Here is a 22,317-nt window from a genome sequence, read left to right as displayed (position 1 = left end):
TCTTCTTTTGTTATAGTTTGGATTTTCCGAACAGATTTATAGCGTTTCGGTTAACTTAAAGTTAAAAGTGATGATTGAATTTCAAGGAGGAGCTTCTTGGAATTAACTTTCAATATAAAAATTATATTTTTAATGACACCAAATTGGTTTATTTTGCGTTTTTAAATCCATCAGATAGGTAAAGAACACATGTAATAATGGCCCTAAGACTACTCTAATTCAAATTTGTTGGAATTAATTATTGTAGAATATTTTTGTTTGATTGAAAACAAAAATGAATCAAATATTTTCAAAACATAGGAGTTTGGAGGAATTTGAAAGGAATTGAATTCAAATAGTATTAGTTTTAAATCTAGGCGAACGAATCAAAATTTCGACTAGTTCAACTCAGCTTGTCCATTCGCTTTGGTATATTGGTTCTACGGCTATTATTTCGATATGTTACAAAATTTCAAGCCAAAACTGGTCATAACAAGGTTAAACATGTAAAAACGGCCTATAATTTGGGCGTGCCGAACTTAACCCTCCAGTACGAACTGTATTGAAGTGAATTGGAAGAATTTGTTTTCCTTGGTTTATGAAATTACTAAACTCTTCCTCCACGTCAAGGTTTGTTCCTTGGTTCGAACATTTGGAGAAAAAACCTTGAAATAAATAAAATAAGAAAATACCGGTTGATGGGGGCTGGACTAAAACCTGGATATATATGGATAGTTTTTTTTAAGAGTAAGTTTTCTATCTTTTGGAACACACAATTCCAATAAAGAACTAATTCGGTAGGAACATGCGACTTAAATTTTCAAAAAAAAAAGTTAAATTGGGTGGTACCCTTATATGGGGAAGCGGACCTACATTTTCTGATTTTTTGATGCTTTGTACATATTATAATGTTTTGTACCCCTAGCAAACACCAGATTTCAGTAATTTTGGTTGAATTATATATATAAAAATACCAAAAATCGGTAGGAACCGTTCAATGGGGGCTATATCAAAAAGTGGATATGTACCGAGACATTTCTGGAGGAAAGTTTGTAACTCCAATGATGTCGAAATACCAAATTACAGTAATTTCTGTACCGGTACCGGGCGGTACCGTTTATGGGGGCTATATGAAAACGTGGGACTATCGACAAATTTCTAGTTGAATGTTTTTTTATTCCGAACAAAGACTAAGTATTGAATTTCCGCCATTTCCGTGCGATATTGAGGCCACATCCTTCAAAACACCGAAAATCGGGAGGTACCCTTCTATGGGGGCTATATTTAAACGTGGATCTATACTGAAAATGGTCTTCTGGAATGTTCAATAACCCCATCGAAGAGGAAATATCAAAATTTATCCATTTTGGTTTGATAATGTGGCTGAAACCTTAAAAAAATCGAAAATCGGAAGAGACCGCTCTATGGGGGCTATACGAAGGCGTTGACCTGTACCGACAAAACTCTGGGGGGGAGTTGTATACCCCCAACGAAGACTAAATACTAAATTTCAGCCATTTCGGTTAGATATTTAAGTCACAACCTTCATAATACCGAAAATTCGGAGGTATCCTTCTATGGTGATGTACTAAAACCTTTGTCCCATTTTCAATAACAAACAACCCAGGAGTAACAGAAACCTCTGTACCAAAACATAAAGCTCTATGTTAAATATTGCGAGCTGTATCTTGACTTTAACAGACGGAGGAACGGATGGACAGACGACCATCGTTATATGGGCTTACAATTTTATGCTGATCAAGACTATATATACGAAGATTAATATACCTTCCATCTTATGTTGGAGGTTATCAAAATCAATTATCCATATTTGCCCACACGCTAAAAAATTAACCCCCGATGAATTTAATAGTGCAACACGCAATATGCAAATATGGGTTTGGTAGATTTACTGGTTGATTAAACAGGCTGGCGGTTGATGCATCAGCGATTGAAATAAAAGTGATAAGCATAACCAACAAACCAAATATAACTATTAAAAGCGAAACCGCAAATCTTTGTTTATGCGAGTCAATGAATCATTGAAAATAAATTTAAACATTATTATAACTACAACAACAAAGCCAATGAATGGATTAAAAAATATATGAAATGAGATTTCATTGAATTTCTTATGTCAAATTGGCGATGAACTGATATCGTCGTGTCTTTCACTCTGACGCAGTCACAGAACTCATTATTATCTATAGAATCATGAATAACATCGACCTAAGCAAATTAGGGAAGATGGGTCTTAGTCCGCCAAGGTCAATTTTGATACCCTCAATTCACATCCGGTCCATTCATAATGACAACTGTGTACCTTCCAGGAGTCATGGGCATCAGCACATACGCAGCCATGATTTCCTAAATCCGGAAGCAGCTGGGTATTACACAGATTGTGTGGGTAAGATACGCTCAGCTATTCACGGGCATAGAAAATTATGTCTGCATCTGTGTTTCTACCCTTGTCTGTCTTCAAGTCACCGTTGCGCCTTGCAATGGCAGACTGTTAGGCACTATAACATCACGCCAGGCATCGAAGCTAAAGCTACTACTATCTGAAGTCATAACGGCGAAGGGTTGGTGTGCTCAGAGGTCCCACAAATGCGACCCCTCTTTATTTGGCAGTTTGAAGGCATGTATTCCTGACTTTGTTCCCCTTAGATATATGGCAAGTTGTCCCAGATTTTATGTCCATATTTAGATTAGCGAATTTTACTTGCGACAATTCACAGATTTTCAGTGAGAATGTTTTAATACTACAAGTAAAATAATGTTACCTTATGTTTAAGTTTGGAGTATTCAATGAAAGCCAGCTCAAACATCTGGAAATTCCTTACACCTTAGAATTTTTAAAAAATATTTTATTCGATTTCCCATTTCCGATAAAAGAAAAATAAAGACTAATTAAATATTTCTCTTTTTCTTTCTTCCTTCCAGTTCACCACCAGCAAATCTAACAGTATTAACCCGCCAACAACAATTACAACAACAACAAAATGCTGCTGCATTTTATGCTTCCAATGCTGCCGTCGATACCAGCGATTTAATGATACGATTGCGTGAATCGATAAAACAAAAGGAAGAATTTCTCAAATCACCGCTACCTAATGTCCATCAACAGCAACAACAACAGCAGCAGCAACAACATTTCTTTCCTCATACACCACCCTCAGGCAGTCCACAATTGTCGATGATCTCCACGTCATCAACATCTGTGGGGGGATCCGGTTCATCATCGGCAGCAGCAGCGGCGGCCGCTTGTGTTGTTGGTGGTTTAAGTTTTATGAACAGCAGTAACAGTGGCAGCAGCAGCATTAGCAGCAATGCAACGGCACGAGGACAAGTGCGTACCTTAGTTAAACAACCACTGTCAGCCACTTCATCAACGTCCAGTACAAGAGAATTATTAACAGCAAACTGTGATATGCATTACGCAGCGAATTTAGGTGGTGGTTCCAGTACAACTGGAGGTAGTGGTGGTGGTGCAACCTATGGTACTCGTAGTCAACAATTGCAACAACAACAACAACAGAGACTTGCCGCCACCAACAGTAGCAGCTCTGGCATTAGCTCTAGCAGCACAAATGGCAGCAGTTCAATGTTGCGTGATAAATACCATAAGGATTATGAATTCATGGAAACATTGCAGGAAACTGGTGTCACTAACAAAGTGTAAGTAATCCCCCGAAATAACAGCAACAACCAAGCAACCAACCAACAAACTATTGAAGCAACGAACTGAACTGACCAACCAGCCTTTAGGAGCCATATGCAAATTGACTTGGCTGGCTTAAATGGCCAACTGGCCATTTGCTTTTGCTGGACCATAGCAACAAATAATTGTTTCACAAGATGAGGGGACTGCCTTTCTCCCCCTTGTTTCTCTTTATCTGCCTTTTCCATTAGAAACAACACATTTTATATTGTCAATTGAATATCTTATCACCTTTGAATGTTGTTCGGCCGTTCATTGAATGGTTTGTTGGTTCGTTGTTTGTTGTTTCATATATACATACATATGTATGTATGTAAGCATGGCTTTTAATTTCCATCTTTTATCTTCTCTATATTTTTTACTTTCCTTTAGATTTGAAAGCAAATTGGTTTCACATTTAGCCCGAGGTTTTGATCCTTTCAAGCCTTTGTCTATCAACACAAATGCCATTGAATCAGCAACAACAACAACATCAGCCACAACGGCATCATCTGCGGCAAATGCTTCGAGCAATAGTAGCAGCAGCATAATGAAAAAGCCAAGTGTTTTATATGATTCACTGCATCATCATCCATTGCATCAAATGCAGGTGCAACACCAGCAACACACCATACACAGTCAATTACATCAACAGCATGCTGTGTATCAACATCATCAACAACAGCAACAACAACAAACAGCAACGGCGCCAAAGATGACAGTTCCAAGTGCTGCAGCAGCATCAGCAACAAATTCACTAACAACAGCAGCAACAACAACTAATCTATCCTCAACACCAGTAACAACCGCATCATCTTCATCATCTTCGGCGGGAACGACAACACAATCATCATCTTCGTCTGTGGTCGATGGCCATCGTTTTAGTCGCATGGAAATCTATAAGGCCAGTGTGGCCAATGCAACAATCGAGCATAACAATAGTAACAGTGAGTAACATTTTTATTTCAAAATTTTAATCCGTTTGTAAGAGTACGTAGAACTAAAAGGGGTCAGATGAAATGAGGTTTTCTTTTTATAAACAGAAGAGGTTATCTACAGATAGAAGAGATATTTTATAAGCGATAAGGTTGGGATAAAGGGCGCGTGGCTGTTTATTAAGGAAACAGCTATGCCACTCAGAGATCCCGATAAAGATAAAGAGGATAAAAGATAGAGGAGATACTGAGATTGAGTTTCAAAAGAATTTGTATGTCAGAGAGAAGATATTTTTATACCCTCCACCATAATGGGATGTTAAAATAGGGTATATCGGTCCACGTTTTGGTATTGCCCCCACAGAACGGTACCACCCGATCTCCGGTAGATTGAGAGTTTTAGCCTCATTGTCATGCTGAAATGGATGCAATATGGTATTTAGTTTTCAAATAGCACCCATAGAACGGTACCTCCGGATTTTCGGTATTTTGACGTTTACTTACTTAGCTGGCCCATTACAGAACATTTGTTCCATAGACCGAAGTAAGAAAAGATCTCCAATTCTCTCTATTTAGTGCTTCGCTTTCTGGAATACCGCGCCTTGTCATCTCTTCATCCACATGTTTGGCCTGCCAATTCTGCGTGCACCGCCATGTGGCTCGTATTTCTACGCTTTTTTAGCTGGTTCATCATCGATCATTCTCATTATATGGCCTAGCCAACGCAATCGCTGCACCTCGATACGTTTAACTATATTCATGTCGTTGTATAGCAGATACAGCTCGTGGTTCATACGACGTTGATATTCACCGTCAACGCAGAATGGTCCGTAGATCTTTCGAAGAATTTTTCTCTCAAACACGCCAAGCACTGCCTTATCTGCTTACGCAAGTACCCAGGCTTCGGAACCATACATCAGCACGGTAGTATCAGTGTTTTGTAAAGCGTTATTTTTGTTTGACGAGTTGTGGCTTTGTTTTTAAAGTGCTTACTTAAGCCAAAGTAGCAGCTGTTGGCCAATACAATTCTGCTTTTTATTTCAGAACTGATGTCGTTTGTTGTGTTTACAGCGGTGTCGAGGTATACGAAGTCTATTACTACCTCAAAATTATAGGAACCAACTTCAACAGTTGGTCCGATCTCTGCGCGTCGACACCATCAATTAGGGCTTTTCGCCGTTTACCGCCAGACCCACTTTCGCAGATTCTGCTTCGACCTTCCTAAAGGTATCAGTTACTTCCTTTACTGATCGTCCCATGATGTCTATGTCATCAGCATAAGCAAGTAACATGTGGCTATTGGTGTAAATTGTGTCATTTCTTTTGACATTTGCATCTCGTATTACCTTTTCCAGCAAAATGTTGAATAGAAACCTCTTTTGGTACAAAATTCTTCGGAGAGGTTCTTTCCAATTTTAACTGATTACCTAGTATCAGTTAAAGTCATCTTACAAAGCCGGATGAGCTTTGCGGGGATACCAAATTCAGACATTGCATGGAATACATTTGATCGGAGGGGACTATCGAATGCTGCTTTATAATCTACAAAAAGGTGATATGTGTCGATCTGCATCTCTTGGGTCTTCTCTAGGATTTGCCGCAGGGTAAATATCTGGTCAATGGTGGACTTTCCAGGTCTAAAGCCACATTGGTATGGTCCAATTATTTCGTTGACCATTGGCTTTAGTCGTTCGCACAATATCCCTGACACTATCTTATAGCAATAGGTAGAAGACTTATGCCCCTATAGTTGGAGCATACAGTCTTATCTCCTTTCTTGTGGACGGGACATTGGATGCTCAGGTTCCAATCGTCGGGTACGCGTTCTTCCTGCCAGATGGTGCTAACTAGCTGATGCATACACCTTATCAGCGCGTCGCCTCCGGTTTTAAACAGCTCGGCTGGTAAGCCATCGGCTCCTGCTGCTTTATTATTCTTCAGCCGGTTGATTGCTGTTTTTACCTCATCTTGGCCGGGCGGTATATATTCTATACCATCTTCTGGGATTGGATCTGTGGTATCATCGTCTTCGCTACTATTGGATACCAGCGGATTGGAGAAATGTTCTTTCCATATCCTGAGCACGCTATCTGTATCTGCTACCAGATTACCTTGCTGGTCTCTACAGGAGGATGTGCCTGTACCAAAGCCATCTGTTTGATGTTACACTCTTTGGTAGAATTTTCGGACTTCATTCTGGCTCCTGTACATCTCGATTTTTTCACACTCCCGCTTTTCCATTTCTATCTTTTTCTTGCGGAAAAGACGTTTCTCTTCTCTCCTTTTCTCCCGATATCTCTCTCGTGCGCTACGCGTTGCCACTGATTGTAAAGTAGCTCTATATGCCGCATTTTTCTCTTCGGTAGCAGCACGACACTCCTGGTCATACCACGAATTCCTTTGTGGAGGTCTCTGGAATCCAAGTATGGATTTTGCGGCTGTTTGCATGGAGTGGGCAATATTTTGCCATTGTGTTGTTATGTTATCGGGACAAGGAGTGCTCGCGTTAAGCAATTGGGCTAGTTGAGTGGAATATGCTGTGGCTATCTGTTGTGTTTGCAGCCTATCGATGTCCAACTTCCGCGTTGTGTCTGTTCGTGCTTTATTTGCAACGTTTAGACGGGTACGTACCTTTGCTGCAACAAGGTAGTGGTCCGAATCAATGTTTGCGCCTCGGAGCGATCGTACATCCAACACGCTGGATGAATGTCTTCCATCTATCACAACATGATCAATTTGATTACTTCTTCTTTGATCTGGAGACAGCCAGGTGCTCTTATGAATATCGAGATGATTAAATCTGGTACTGCTAACTACCATGTTTTTTGCAGCTGCAAAGTCTATCAGCCTCATACCATTGTCAGATGTTTCACTGTGGAGGCTGAATTTCCCGACTGTTGGGCCAAAGATATTCTCCTTTCCAATTTTGGCATTAAAATCGCCTAGAATGATTTTAATGTCATGGGCAGGGCAACTGTCATATGTTTCTTCTAAGCGCTCGTAGAATATATCTTTGGTCTGTTCGTCCTTTTCTTCAGTGGGAGCATGAGCGCAAATAAAGCTGATGTTGAAGAATTTAGCTTTTATTCGATTTGCAGCAAGCAAACTGGAATGAAGCTGGATACCAGATGTTTTAGTCTCCGACTAACTACAAATCCGCAACCAAACTCAAGCTTTACGTCATGGCAGCTATAATACAGTGCGTCACCTTTAGGTGTTGTTGTGACGCCTTTCCCAATCCATCGTATTTCCTGTATGGCAGTAATATCGGCCTTGTACTTTTCAAGTACGTCTGACAATGCGAAGACTGCACCTTCTCTATAAAGAGTGCGAACATTCCAGGTGCAGATTCGCAGATCATGGTCCTTAAAACGTTTGCGGGGTTCGTCAACTTTAGTGGGGTTTGTTTCTCTTTTCTTTCGTTTTTTCATAGTAGGCTGTTTTTTCTAGGGGAGGGTTACTAACCCGACGCCCAAACCTAAGTTTTTAACGTTCTTATGGGTGAACGCGCGGAACATGTAAGCTCACTACCTTTAACGGGTGTTAAAGGCAGTTCCCCAGGTGACACCACGGGGAGGTCAGTGTCCACCTGAGATGAAAAAGGAGATAAATCCTGGGCTTTGCCATGTTAAAACTGGTCAGGACCGTTGCTTGGTATCTTCCATCCCCTACGTCACGCGCGCCTTGTAGCCTGTTGGTTTTATGAACAAGTTCCACAACTCTTAGACTTATTCCTGAAGTCAACAGACTAATAGGCGAGTATAAGCGGCGAAAGTAAGCGGAAGAGGTGGATAGAACACCTTAAATAATGCAACATTGTTTCAGAGTTACGTAAACTGTGGGGTTAAAACACTCTAAAGCACCCCGAAAGTGATAGGGCGAAGAGTTGCGCGATATTGCAAACGTTATCCGGAATGCTAAATAATCCAAAACGTTGGGGCCCCACGGAAACTCAATGGCAATCCTTAAGCAACTGGAAGAACCCGGGGTTGATTATTTGACAAGTTTCTTTAATCTATCGTTTGACACCCGATATCCCTACTGTCGCCATTAGCGAAGGTTCTCGAGACACCACCCCTCCCCTTGATTAGAAGCAGTTTCCCTGTTGCCCAACATCAGCATTCCGGGAAATGTACAGCACCACAACAGCATTACACGCCATATACACACATATCAGTCGAGAACTGAACCAGAAAAGGTCGTGCGACCGAATAGTTATGGCGACTCTAGACTTAACGAGGGCCTTCGATACCGTTAACCATGTCCAGCTGTTCGAGGATAAAGAGAAGGCTTACCTCCAGTTGTGTTTGAAACCTTGGGCAATCAACTATATGTGTGGGCGCCAGACGTTTGTGGAATTCAGAAAATACGAAGTCTAAGACATCTACAGTCAAACAGGGTGCCTCCTCATTACACCAGTGGGCCATCTTATTGAAGAGACGAAAATTTTTTCAGTACATCAACACAACAAAATGTTTCCGATGTAGTACCTACTTGGGTGTTACGGCCGTGAGCATCCCTGCCACAATTAAAATGACAAGCTTCCCATATCCAGGCTCGTCAGGAGAAATTTTCATGATCTAGAGAGAGAGAGGTCCAAAGGTAGCCTAATGAAGAGGAGGGTATATACACTTTGATACGACCAAAAATGTGCCACGTCGAAATAATGGGTTTAGACTCCCAAGTATGTTTGGACGAAATCTGTTTCAGACAATTTGGATTCGATTGGTGTAACCGAATTGGTTATAACTTTGCATATGGTAATATTCCTTCCATATATAGATCAGCTTCGAATATGGACTATATCGGTCCACTCCTTCGGGTGGTTGTCCCTGCGGCCCCTTACGACGGCATAATTTTTTTCCTGAGGTAATGGCCTAAAAACACCAAGAGACCCTGACGGCACCAACTAATATGGCAAATCCCCAAGATAACTCTCGCTGGGAGTTTATGATTAGCCCAAGCTTTGCACATCGTATTACTTCGTCAAGTCATGTACCAGATTGCAATGTGGACTATATCGGTCCCGTCCTTCGGATACCTCCCACACATAATTTGGAAAAAGTGCAGTTTAAGAAATCTTCTGGGATAGTTTTTACATTTTTGGCACACGTTTTGTACGACATTTTTTTTCGGGGGCAAGTCCATACTTCCTGAGAAATTGGCCCAACAACTTAAAATACTCTATAGACGTCAGAAGTATTGCGGTTGCTTCTTTTTTCGTCAGAGGCTGAGGGTATATCTACGTCAGCACTGATGACTGATACTTTCTTCATTGTTTAATAGGAGAGATCTTATATACGTATAATCTTGCATATACATATATTTTTTATAGGCTTCGGTAGTTCTTCCGATGATAGAAGATACCATCTATAGATGAAAGGGACCTTCCATAAACAATGAATTATCATCAATAGATGGCAGAGATCGTCTATAGATAGAAGAAGATTTACATTATTTCACAAATAGTTGCGTATAATGAGCCATAGCCGATTTCTTCGACAATGTGATCCGCAAATAAAAGAGCAACGTAATGTCAAAGTATTCAAATTTGTAACTACTACAGGATTTATCCTGAGGATCAAATAGTTTGTCCACTGAAGTATCTAAAATATACAAAGTGACCACCCAGTGGGCCTTATGTTAAGACAATTTTGTCATTAAGACTTACTTAATCCCATATAGATCTGAATTGACATATTTTAATTATATACCGTCAACCCAACTTTCTAAAAAACCTCCTTTTCAATGAGTTTATAGGTGAAAATCTTCAATATGAAAATTTCACCCTTCAAGCTAACAAATTAGTTTCACAGTAACTGTTCTCTGTATCCTCTTTATGTGCGTCACACTTTCTCTTCATCTCAATTATTATTTTCTTCACATTTTCCCGCACCGAACCGCTGCTATATGATTCAAAATGCAAAATTCTTCACAGTTAATGTCATTCATTATTTATAGTTTACATTTAAACGGTTTTATGGTCAGCTTAATAAGTTTTTCCTTTGCTCGCCAACAGTTGCACTCACTCCTCTTATTGATTTCATTATCTTTGCTCTGTGTGTGTTTGTGCTTTCAGAGTATGGAAGTAAATTAGCGGCAGATGGAAATGAAATGAAACCAACAGCACTGAGTGATATAGTGGAAGGTGAAGTTAATAACAGTACATCAGGAACAGGAACATCAACAGCAAACCTGAGAGGTATAACTATTTTTGTGAATTAAATTTTACAGCGGAGATATGTATTTTGTGAAATAACACTCGGCTAAATCAATAAATTAATTTAACTTACTATTTGTAAATTAATTTAAAATTTGCTTGGCTAATACACACACTCATAGCCCTCTATAACCCATTACATTGTTGATTAAAATAACTTTTTTTTACAAAATACCCATGACAATAACATTTACCAACAAAGGCATATGCTTATATGGTCATTCATTTATCCTCAATATTTTTTTAAAAATAATTTATCTGATGTTACTTATCTATTTTTTGTCTAACCACAGCGTCGTCGGTACAACCATCGTCATCCTCTACAGCAGCCACAACAGCTTCTGGCGGCAGTAATGTAATAAGACGTTTTAGACCAATGTCTTCATTCGATGATTCGAAACCAATGCGTCGCATTTCATATTTACGTGCTACCAATGATGACTATCATGATACATCGGCCACATCGTTGGCCAATTCCTCCACAAGTAGTATAGCGGAAACGCTCTCAACGAAATCCACCAGATCCCAACAGCAGCAACAGCACATTGAAGAACATCCTGATCCAATATATGATACAGTGGGTGGTGGTGCTGATAGTACTAGCGATTCATTGGATGCCTTGGAAGATTTGAAATTGGATGCATCTTGTAGTAGTCGTAGAACATCGGTAAATAGTGATCTAAGACACAGGTACGATGCAATGAATGGAATAGATTTGTTTAAATATACTTATATTTTATTTATGTTTCTTCCTTTACAGTGTTCACATTGATAGCATCAGTGGTATTGATCTAAACGGTAAAATTGAATCAAAAGATATTTCAACCGATATGGAAATATTTGAAATGGAAATGGAGATTAAATCTTCATCAATACATGGAAAAGTAAGTTGGAAAAAGAAAATAATTTCTTTTTTAAATTCAAATATGAAACTATAGGAAGGCGAGAGGCACAAACCAACATTACCAAGGCTTGAGAAATTACTAATACAGTTGAACCTCGATTATCTGTGAATCGATTATCCGGGAACCTCCATTATCCGTGATAGAAAATAAATTTTGGACTTTTTTCCATTCCTTCTATTTTTCGTTATAAACTTCATTGCCCGGGAGTAAAAACACACTTTCTAATTAATCTGATTAAGCAAACAAAAGGGAAACAAACAAAAACAGCAAATTCTCCCGTATTACCATGGTACAATAATACAGGTAGCATTATCATGCCAGCTGATGGTAACATAATGTGTCAATTGCATTGAATTGATGTCAAATTTTGACATCTTATGTTGCCAACAATTGCCGATGCGGCTAATTGTGTATTTGTACCATGCGTATTACACAATTTGTGTATTTATGGTATCACAAACACCATGGGACAAAGTCAATTGAGATGAATCTGAAGATGATGATATTATGTATCCTTTTAAAATTAGGTGGATTACCGTAACAAATTTAATAAAAATTGCAGATTTTCATATTATTGTACAATATTATGCCATTTTTACTTAAAAATATGTTCAAAAACTGCATAAAAGCATTGCCTCCATTATCCGGGAAAATCGATTATCCGTAATGCCTCCGGTCCCGACCATCACGGATAATCGAGGTCCGACTGTATTAATCTAAGTTCCTATAAACATGTAAGAAAGTATCAGTTAGTTGTGCCGACTAAGATATACCCTCAGCCTCGGATCTAAAGAAAGGGAGTGAACACAATACTTATGAAGCCTATTAGGATTTTCTGAGTTTTCGGCAATTTTCTTAGGAAGTATGGACTGGCTCCCCAAAAATACCCCTCGTAGCTAGGGCCGCATACACAACATCTTGTCTAAAAATTCAAAAACTATCCCAGACGATTCCTTTAACTGTACTCTTTCTAAACTTTGTGGTGGAGGCTTTTGAATTTTTGACAAGATGTTGTGTATGTGGCCCTATTTACGACGGGGTATTTTTCAATGTAGTCAGTATTCGGACATAATCCCAGTCTATATGTAATACTACGATGTACAACACTTGGGCCAAATCGGGTTCTCCCTTCGAGGTTACCTTACGTACTACCCAGGTTGTATGGTGCCGGCAGGCTTTTTTGGAGCTTTTGGTCCAATTTCCAAAGAAGTATGAAGTTGCTCCCGAAAAAAATTGTACTATTGTAACTAGGTCCGCATACACAACCCGTTGCCAAACTGCACTTTTTCCAAACTTTGTGTGGGAGTTAACCGAAAGATTGGTCCGATGTAGTCAGTAGTCGAACATACGCCGAGTCTGTAAGTAATAAAGCGATGTACAACGCTTGGGCCAATTCGGTTTCGAGGGTTACCTTACGTACTACCTAGTTTAGTTGGTGACGGCAGACTTTCTGGAGTTTTTGGGCCCATTTCTCGGGAAGTATAGACATGTCCACAAAAAATTGCCATATTTCGGGATCTATATTTCAGGAAGTATTGTCTTCCTCTAGCAAAAATATAATGCTGTCTTCGTGATCACAATGACTACCCGCCATTAAAATTTCAACACGATCGGAGAAGAGGCCTTATCTATCAGATCTATCTGATATATATGTTCTCGCTTGTACCTTTGGAATTCTCTCTTTCTCTGGGTAGGGGAAGTCTGTCTACTAAATCATGGCAGGTATGATCACGGCGGTAACACCCAAGCAGGTACTGCATCGACAACTCTTTTAGATTTTATGTATCCGTAAAATCTTCGTCTCCTAACGAAGAAGGTCTACTGCTGTAATGAGGAACCCTGTTTCAATCCTCTGGGCAGCATTCTGGCAGGTTTGAATATTCTTCAACTGCGTAGCGCTAACAATTGCACATGCATAGCTTACCACAGACCGACCTCTTGCTTTATAAGAGATCAACAAGGTTTAATTATCAGCATCCAAGTGCTGCGGAAAGCGATTTGAAAACGTTGTTCCTTCTTCTGATCTTATCGCAACGTAAATATTAGGGTAGTTAGTAGTCGAAATCAGGACACCAACGACCAATATGTTCAGGGGAACCTCATTTCAGACGTGCAGGCGGTGAACAGTGTGGTAGTCGATTGTACGGCGGATATTTTTATATTCCTCCAATGGAAGAACTACACTAAGTCATGGTCGATTATAGGACCCGACGCCAAGATCGTACAATCATCCGCATACATTACGAGCTCTATGCCGTCTGAAGGATGTAAAATTTCAGAAATGTAGGGGTTAAACAGTTCCAGAGATATCACCCTGCCTTGGGAAACTCTATGTTTCATTCTAAGGGTCTTGGGTTTTTTTTTAATTCTGAATTCTAGAAATGACTGCTCCCACATCCAACGTTTTAAAGTGTTCTCTACGCCTGCGACACTATGGCATGGTTGACGGTTCGATACCTTCGGCCTTCGATTGGTCAAAAGCCAGCATTACTGTTCGGTCACATGGCCTGTTCTGTTCCTCTACTGAATGTGGCGTGTAATACTGTTGCCGTGCTGTGCATTTTCCGGAATCCATGCTGATGTTGAGCAACTGGGAAAGTACTTCTCATTTTGGAGGGATGGTGTCTCTATAATCTTTGCTACTGTCGATTCGCCCTTGTTTGCATCCTTGCCTAGCTTCAGTAGCGGGACCACCCTGCCTTTCCAGGCTTCTGGTACAATCCCGATATCATCCAGTTGCTTAAGCATAACCATTGATATTCCATATCCAGTTTGGATGATTTCGCCTTCCGGATGACGTCTGCCCATCATAAACTGTGGTGGTACCTACTCGGGTGGGAGGACTCTTCTTATACGGCGTAGTACACTCCTCATTGCCCTATCACTATCTAGGTACTCTAAAAACTGCCCGCGTCGTAACACCGTTAAAAATAACAGTCGTTTTATCATTCGGATTCGAGAGTGATTTAACCGTTGCCCACAACCTAATCGTCTATTAATGTTTTACTGCGGCAGGGGTTCTAGCCACTTTGTCCGCTTCTGGGTACTTTGTTTTGGATTTCGGGTATTGGACCCCAACATGCATGTGGTCAATCCAACGGCAGCGGGTTCTTTCGTACCGGATTGACCCAGAACCATAGTGTTTCGGCCAGCGGCTGCCAACCCAGCATCTCAAACCAATGCTTCTACGTAGGTTTTTATGCTGCTACAACAACTGGTATGTGGTGAGCCACTGCAGCAATGATGATGTCCCGGAAAGTTCTCTCAGCTACCTGTGGATCTGAGGGAATGGGCAGCTTGACATAGCACAAAGTGCACTCAATGGTTCTAATGTGCTACATTCAATGTCTTTAAAATTTTCAGCCCTCCCAATACATTTTATTAAATTTTTTAATTCCCCCCTCTCTCTTTCTTTTTATTTTAGCGACAATCCGAATATCGTTCATGGCGTCAAGTTAAAATCGAAATTAAGGGTGATATATTAAGAATATATCCCAGTCGTAATACGAAATCAGATAGCAATGTAAGTATCACCCACGTACAATCCTTCTGACAATATGATTCCACTAAACTTTAAATTTCTATCACACATTTCAGGTACTTGAACTCGAGATTAGAAACTTTGAAATCTTTGACGAATCAGATAAGAAGAAATATGTATTTCGCATGCAATCGAAACCCTCACCGATAGCCACATTAGGCAATGAATTAAATATAGATGATGTTCCAGAGAAATTGACATCATCGACTGGCAGTTCCTCATCAACACAACAACAACAGACAACCGAAACTACGAACACCACGCAACAACAAAATCAACCACATACCGATATTTTATTTAAAACGAAAAGTGGTGCTGATATGCGTAAGATTTATGGTCTATTACAATGGAAGAAAAGTTTAATATTTAATGACAATGTAAGTTCCAATATGACCAGTTTCTTTTTTTCTTGCAAACATAACCTCACTTTTTGAATTTTTCAGGATCCTCAAGGTAAACAGTTAGCGGAACCGCAAAAAACTGCCGCCACCGCTAGCATGTCTTCTACAACAAACAGCAATTACTGTGATGACAATGTACAACAACAACAATCAGCCCAACATTTACATGCCGAACATTCACCCATAAGTTCAACTTCACGTAGTGAATTAGAAGCACCCGATTCAATATCTCCCGTTATGAAAACCCGAAAATCTTCGTCACACAAAAATATACCCGATAAAGATTTGGGTTCACCCAAAGCCAAAAATTGGAAAGATTTACTGTTTCGTCGTGGCGGTGGAGGTAGTAGCAGTAGTGGTCATAGTGCTGATTTGTCGCCATCAAATCTGTCATCGTCGGCGAAAACTGTTGGATCAATTGGTGTACCATTGAAAACGTGTCCCATGGTGGGTGGTCTTTTATTCGAAATATTCCTTGTAAGGCAAATTTTATTGTTTTGTTTCTTTTTTTCCAGTCCAAAAACAACGAATATGTACCCACTTTGGTGGATGTTTGCACCAATATTGTCGAAACAAAGGGTTTAGAAGTTGTGGGCATTTATCGTATACCCGGCAATAAGGCAGCCATATCCGAACTGTCGGATCAAGTAAACAAATGTGATTTCTCATGGGATCGTTGCAATACAGATGTCAGATGGGAAGATGTTAATGTGGTCTCAAGTCTGCTTAAGTTATTCATAAGAAGTTTACCCGATGCATTGCTGCCAAGTTCCTTTTATGATCAATTTATTGAAGCCGATAAAAAAGTGGGTATGGAGCGTCTAACTGAATTGAAAATGTTGCTGGAAGCATTACCACGCCACTCGCATGAGACAATGAAACATTTATTCCGACACTTGAATCGTGTCAGCAAACATTGTGATGTTAATTTAATGGAACCGAAAAATTTGGCCATTATATTTGGTCCTTCAATAATACGCACACCAAATGATGCCTTGGATGTGGCCGTTAAGGATATGAAACATCAGTGTCGCATTGTGGAGCTGCTGTTGACACATGTAAGTCGCAATTTCCGTTCATTGAAATTTGTTTTCTAATCCATTTCCTCATTTTAGTATGAATATTTCTTTGAAAATGGTGAAGCTCCCGATATTGATGATGTTTGTGGCAACAATGTGGCACCCTCCTCATCATCTTCCACCACAGGCGCCACAAGCAGAGAACAGCAGCAACAACAGCAACAGGAAGAAAACCAAACTAATATGCTGCTACACAACATTTCGAAAATTGAAAGGCTCACCGAAAGAGAATCTAGCTCATCCAGCACCACCACAACTTCGCGTAGCACTTCACGTTTTATACGACATCTGGGCAAGCCAAAGCAAAGCAAACGACCCGAACCGTCAACATATGATAATGGTTTGGTAAGCAAATCTTCCAGTAGTCACTCTAGTAAATCTAAATCTTTTCACTCCACCACCACCAACACCACAAACACCTCCACCAAGAACACAAAACATTCTTTAATCACTACACCTCTACCACCTCTCACCACAATCACCAAGAATACATTAAAAAACATATGCAAATCGACACCCAATATTTCCACACTTACTACTCGATCGCTTTCAAGCACCAATGCTACTACTACCTCTAAACCATCATCTTCACGTGATTCGACTTGCTCGGCAGCCGATGCAGCCGAATATCGTCAAAGACGCCGAGCTGTGCCCACAATTTATGATTTTGGTGTTACTTTACGTTTACATTTTCAGTCATTGGATTATGCCAAATCAGGTGCAACGGCATCCAGCAGTAGCAGCAGCAGTACGACCACATCATCGGCCAAAACAACCAGCAAGAAGGAACATCGTAGTTTCCTGGGCAGTCGAGCACGCAGTCATGCCCGAAAGTCCAGTCTGGATGAAAAAGATTCGGGTAGTGTTAGCGGTAGCAGTATTATTAAGGATACCCAACGTAATAGTGTGGATATTTCGATAACTTTAACGGATGATGAGAGCAGTAATAGTCGTCTAAGTGAACCGGGTAAGTAGTAATTGGAAGAAGATCTATGTTTTTGTAGAAGGCCTATTGATCATCTTAAAAAAGAAGGTCATGTATGGAAGATCTTTTAGAAGTCATTTATCAGGAAAAGATTTTCCGAAGACCTTTTTAGCTATCCAATAAAGTCATTTTGGAGAGGTTTTTAAAAAGCCAAAGAACAACTATTGCTGGCAAACCTGAAAGAGGAAGAAAACAAACTTCGTGGCTAGACAATATTTAAGTATGGATGGGATTTCGGGATTCTGGAAGACTTCTAAGTGATGCAAGAGACAGAGATGCCTTTGCAGGGATTCTGAAAAATATATGAAATTATAATATCTTAAACAAATAATTAATTTTAATTCGAAAACCAATTTGGCAAATAATGAATATGGAGAAGACATTTTAAATATATTCTATCCATAGAAGACCTTATACATGTTCTGTATGATATTTTGAAGGCCTTGACCTGTGGAAGATTTTTGAAGGTCTCTCATCCATTGATCAAAGATCTTCGATCCAAGAAACAGGCTTTGAATTTTTTGTATATAGCCTTCAAAAAATCTTCTTTAGAAGATAAGATAGAAGGTCTTCAACTGGTTTTCTTTGAAGACTTTTGTGTATCTTTCATGGATAAAGGACTAATATCCATAAAGGAGATTTTGAAGGTCTTAATTTCAGAAGTTATTTCAGAAGTCGTTTGTCCGTAGAAGACTTGTTGAAGGCCTTCTATCCCCAGAATGCCATTTGATGGCAATGCCTTTGGAAAGTTTTCTATCCATAAAAGACCTTTTTATCAAAGAAGACCTTGCCAAGGCATTTTATCGTTTCGAATGTCATTCTATATACCATTTGAAGATAATCAATCCATAGTAACCTTTTAAACACCTATTTGCAGAATGTTTTTGAAGGTAATCCATATATAGAAGTCTTGGGAAGGCCTTATACTTGTAAAAGACTATTATCAAAACATATAAGATCTTTGGAAGGTACTTTAAGGTCTTCTTTGAAGAACACTGAAGGTCTTGTATCGACCATATATTATTGATTATTACATCTTGGAAGCCATTTATCTATAGAATATCTTTTTAAGGTCTTCTGTTTTGGCCAATATCTTCTTTCTACAGATATTCTTCTTTCCGCTACTTTATAACTAATTATCTATTAACTTCAACCTTTTTCTCGCTCTCTCTCTCTTCCCCACTAGGTTCCATGTCACTTGGCATTATAACGGACACCTTGGAATCAAAGCTAAGCAAGCTGCGTAGTGGCTCCGAGTCAAATGATGAAAATGGTTCGCCAGACTTTCCAATGCAACGTCGCTATACATTGGGTGAACCACTGCATATATTACACACCGAAAACATTCCCTATGCCGATGAGTCTCCCGAAAGACATTTTCATAATTTCTGTCCACTGGATAATGCAAACAATTTAATGCTCAGTCGTTCATGTACCTCAACAAATACGCTTATGGGCAGTAGTGCTAAATCGACAAGTAGTGAAAAAGAAAAATCATCACCTCTTACCGGCTATAAAGGGGGTGCACCCCACAAACTACAACATTCTGCTACGGCACCCATCAATTCTTCAATTGGCAGTGTGATTGGTGGCGGCGTCATGAATTTATCATCGCCACCTACAGCCGCCTCCACACCCACTGCAATAGGTGCTCTAAAGGGTAGCTTGACAAATGCATCATCGGCCAGAAGTGCCTATGCTACGAGTAAAAATTTAAGGTTCTCCTCATCGGTGCATGAGCAACGTTGCTCAGAAGATGATTCAGAAGGTTCTACAACAAGTGATCCCAAAGAAGCCTTGGCTATGGCTTCACCATCATTTCTAATGGATAAATACAACAAGAAACGTCGTGATCATCGTCTTTATCGTTCGGCTTCGTTTAATTGTCGTAACTATTCTTCACGCTATGGCAACAGTATGGCGGGTAATGTACCTTTGACGAAAGATGAAAAGACTGATATGAATCTAACGAAAAAGCGACAAATACAAAATAAACAAAATCGTTCAATAAAGCGACGTCATACAGTGGGAGGACCACATGACTATAGTGGTAATGCGGCACCTCCTCCTCCTCCTTCAAATAACTGCAACAATCATCATATTAAGAATAATATGTCAAATTCGGCTAGTTCAAATGCTTCGAACAGTTCATCAACAGGTGGTGGTGGTATACGGAGGACACCCTTGTCCAGTGCTAATGGCAATATTGCCAATAACAACAATAATATGCAGCAACATGGTGGTGGGGATGAGGGAGGCAACAGTAGTGCCACCAGCAATGGTAACAGCAGTAGCAGCAACATTACCACCAATAACACCAGCAGTGGAGGTACAACCACTGCCACAACTGTCAATGTGGCCAATTCATCGGGTGAACATGTACTTGAAGTTGGCATACGTATAAAGAATATTAATAGAGGGCGTTTCTAAATTTGGTTACAAGAAAACGAAAATAAAACAACAAAAAAGCTGCTGGGCTAATACAATAATAATTGGTAGCCAATATAAGCACCCACACAAAATACATGCACATAAAAGGAATGAAATTCCTTTAAAGTGTTGGTTTTTGGTATGTGATACCCCGAACCAAAAAAAAAGATGATAGTGTCACCACATTTTTAGCGGAAAATATTTTAGCAAAACACACAATGCCGCCTCCGCTCGTTTTAGCCAATTAGCCAGCCAGCACACAATACATTAAATAAAAATATCCCGCCTGCCTTAATATATCCTCATCGCCCCGCCTGCCCTTTTATTAAGCCGACCCTCCCCTCCTATTATTTAAAGTGTAAGAAGAAATTAAGAAAAACAAAATGAAACTGTTTAAAGTACAACAGCTAAACGTAACAATCATTATCTGATTAAAACTGTGACAGTGGAACATGGTAATAGGTATTATGGATTTCGTACATAAAGGGGGTTATCATGAACGGCAATTCCCCGTGAATTTTTTCACTTTCTCCCTTAAGTTGCAACGGCGGAAAGATAAAACTCACGGGGAAAATTCTTTCATGAAAACCCACAACATTTTTGGGGTACGCCGTCATGTACAATTATTGTAATAGAATAGATTTATATTGTCTGTTAAGCTATATGAGGGAGAGATTAATAAAAATTCAATTTGATAATTTGCAATGTAGCATAAAAAAGTGAGGTTACAGACTGGTTTACCGTTCTCGGTTATTAGCTTGAGTTTAATCAACACATTTAACATGGCCTATATACAGAATATGCAAAGTTTTGGTTATATTTTGAAAAGTAATACAATACTGATTTCAATCAATAAATAATTAAAAAGGTCTTACTACACATTTTTTATGTAGTCCTTACATATATCAGCTATAATGTAGGACTTAATGCCATACATCAGGGTTGAGGAAGGTCCAAAGTGAGGTTATATCTGTTGCTCCGTTTTTATGATCTTCGTATTTCATATCAAATATTAGCATTAAAATTGTTTAAAAATTCAAAATTACAATACATCAAGTTTAATGTTCAAAAAGGTTCAAAGAAAAGTAAAATCTACCTTTTTATGATAAAAAGTTCTCTGGCTTACCATTCTCAAGTGGTTTAAAATATCTGGCATATAATATCGGCTATTAGCTTGAGTTTAATCAATACGTTTAGCATGGCTTATATACAAATTAGGCAAAAGTTTGATTGTGCACAATTTTTGAAATGTTATACAAAACTGTTTTTTATCCACTAATAATTAAAAAAGACATTAATACCATACATCAGGTTTAATGTTCATAAAGGTTCAAAGAAAAGTGAGGTTATGTCTGTTAGGCAAAAAAATAGGCAAAAGTTTGATTGTGCACAATTTTTAAAAAGTAATCCAAAACTGATTTTTATCCATTAATAATTAAAAAAAGATCTTAATACCATACATCGGGTTTAATGTTCATAAAGGTTCAAAGAAAAGTGAGGTTATGACTGTTTCTTCATTTTTATAATGTGCAAAATAAATATTAGCATCCCAAATTTATTAAAAATCCAAAAATATATACACAAAAGTACGGAGAAAAGTGAGGTTATATCTAAAACATTGATTTATGTGAACTCCTAAGATTTATAGTTTTTTATCTTCACAATTGAGAAGGCAAGACCACTTGAAAAGTGTTAAGATAGGTCTTATGCTGAAAATATTCTCAATTTTTTTCACACACTATTTCTTCTCCAAAATTATTTACAAAAGAAGTTCATAAAATATTTAAAAAAAATATAAATATCCGCCAGAAATTGGCCATATTCCTATGCCCCACCTTTCGAATAGTCTTCAAAAATTACAGCACATTGCAGTCCCTTTTAGTTCAAGCATAACCTCAATAATTGTTTGCTTTCTTGGGTGGATATGCAGCAATAGTAAATCCTTTTTTAATTAACCCCTTTTAATAGACTTAACCACACTTCTTTGTAGGTAGTCAAACATAACCAAATTTTTCAATTTCAAATTGTCTTACCTCACATTTTTGGATATTTGAGAATTTTTATCAAAGCTCCACGCTAGGCTTTTGCTTTTTTTAAAGAGGATCACCACTATTCTAAAAAACGGACAACAATAACATAACA

The 22,317-nt window shown here is 39.0% G+C and overlaps 1 protein-coding gene across 7 annotated transcripts in view; it reads left to right on the top strand.

Annotated features, from left to right (window-relative positions):
- Window positions 1-21,942, top strand: part of RhoGAP19D (Rho GTPase activating protein at 19D) — a 337,437-nt gene extending 315,495 nt beyond the window's left edge. For 4 of the 7 annotated variants that reach the window (XM_073976962.1, XM_073976968.1, XM_073976964.1 and 1 more), the window contains 12 exons: window positions 2,923-3,657; window positions 4,073-4,626; window positions 10,694-10,816; window positions 11,128-11,524; window positions 11,595-11,718; window positions 15,164-15,262; window positions 15,337-15,657; window positions 15,724-16,128; window positions 16,197-16,739; window positions 16,797-17,105; window positions 17,457-17,727; window positions 18,932-21,942. In XM_073976962.1, coding sequence (XP_073833063.1) covers window positions 2,923-3,657; window positions 4,073-4,626; window positions 10,694-10,816; window positions 11,128-11,524; window positions 11,595-11,718; window positions 15,164-15,262; window positions 15,337-15,657; window positions 15,724-16,128; window positions 16,197-16,739; window positions 16,797-17,105; window positions 17,457-17,727; window positions 18,932-20,175 — 5,125 coding nt within the window. In that variant the 3' untranslated portion in view covers window positions 20,176-21,942. The remainder of the gene's footprint in view (window positions 1-2,922; window positions 3,658-4,072; window positions 4,627-10,693; window positions 10,817-11,127; window positions 11,525-11,594; window positions 11,719-15,163; window positions 15,263-15,336; window positions 15,658-15,723; window positions 16,129-16,196; window positions 16,740-16,796; window positions 17,106-17,456; window positions 17,728-18,931) is intronic. The other 3 variants (XM_073976963.1, XM_073976969.1, XM_073976966.1) reach the window with 1 other exon arrangement.
- Window positions 21,943-22,317: the final 375 nt, after the last annotated feature.

The sequence above is a fragment of the Musca autumnalis genome, unplaced genomic scaffold (assembly GCF_047663935.1).
Source record: "Musca autumnalis isolate F117 unplaced genomic scaffold, ASM4766393v1 scaffold_3, whole genome shotgun sequence".
Lineage (NCBI taxonomy): Eukaryota > Metazoa > Arthropoda > Insecta > Diptera > Muscidae > Musca > Musca autumnalis.
This window is presented reverse-complemented; position numbering and strand designations above follow the sequence as displayed.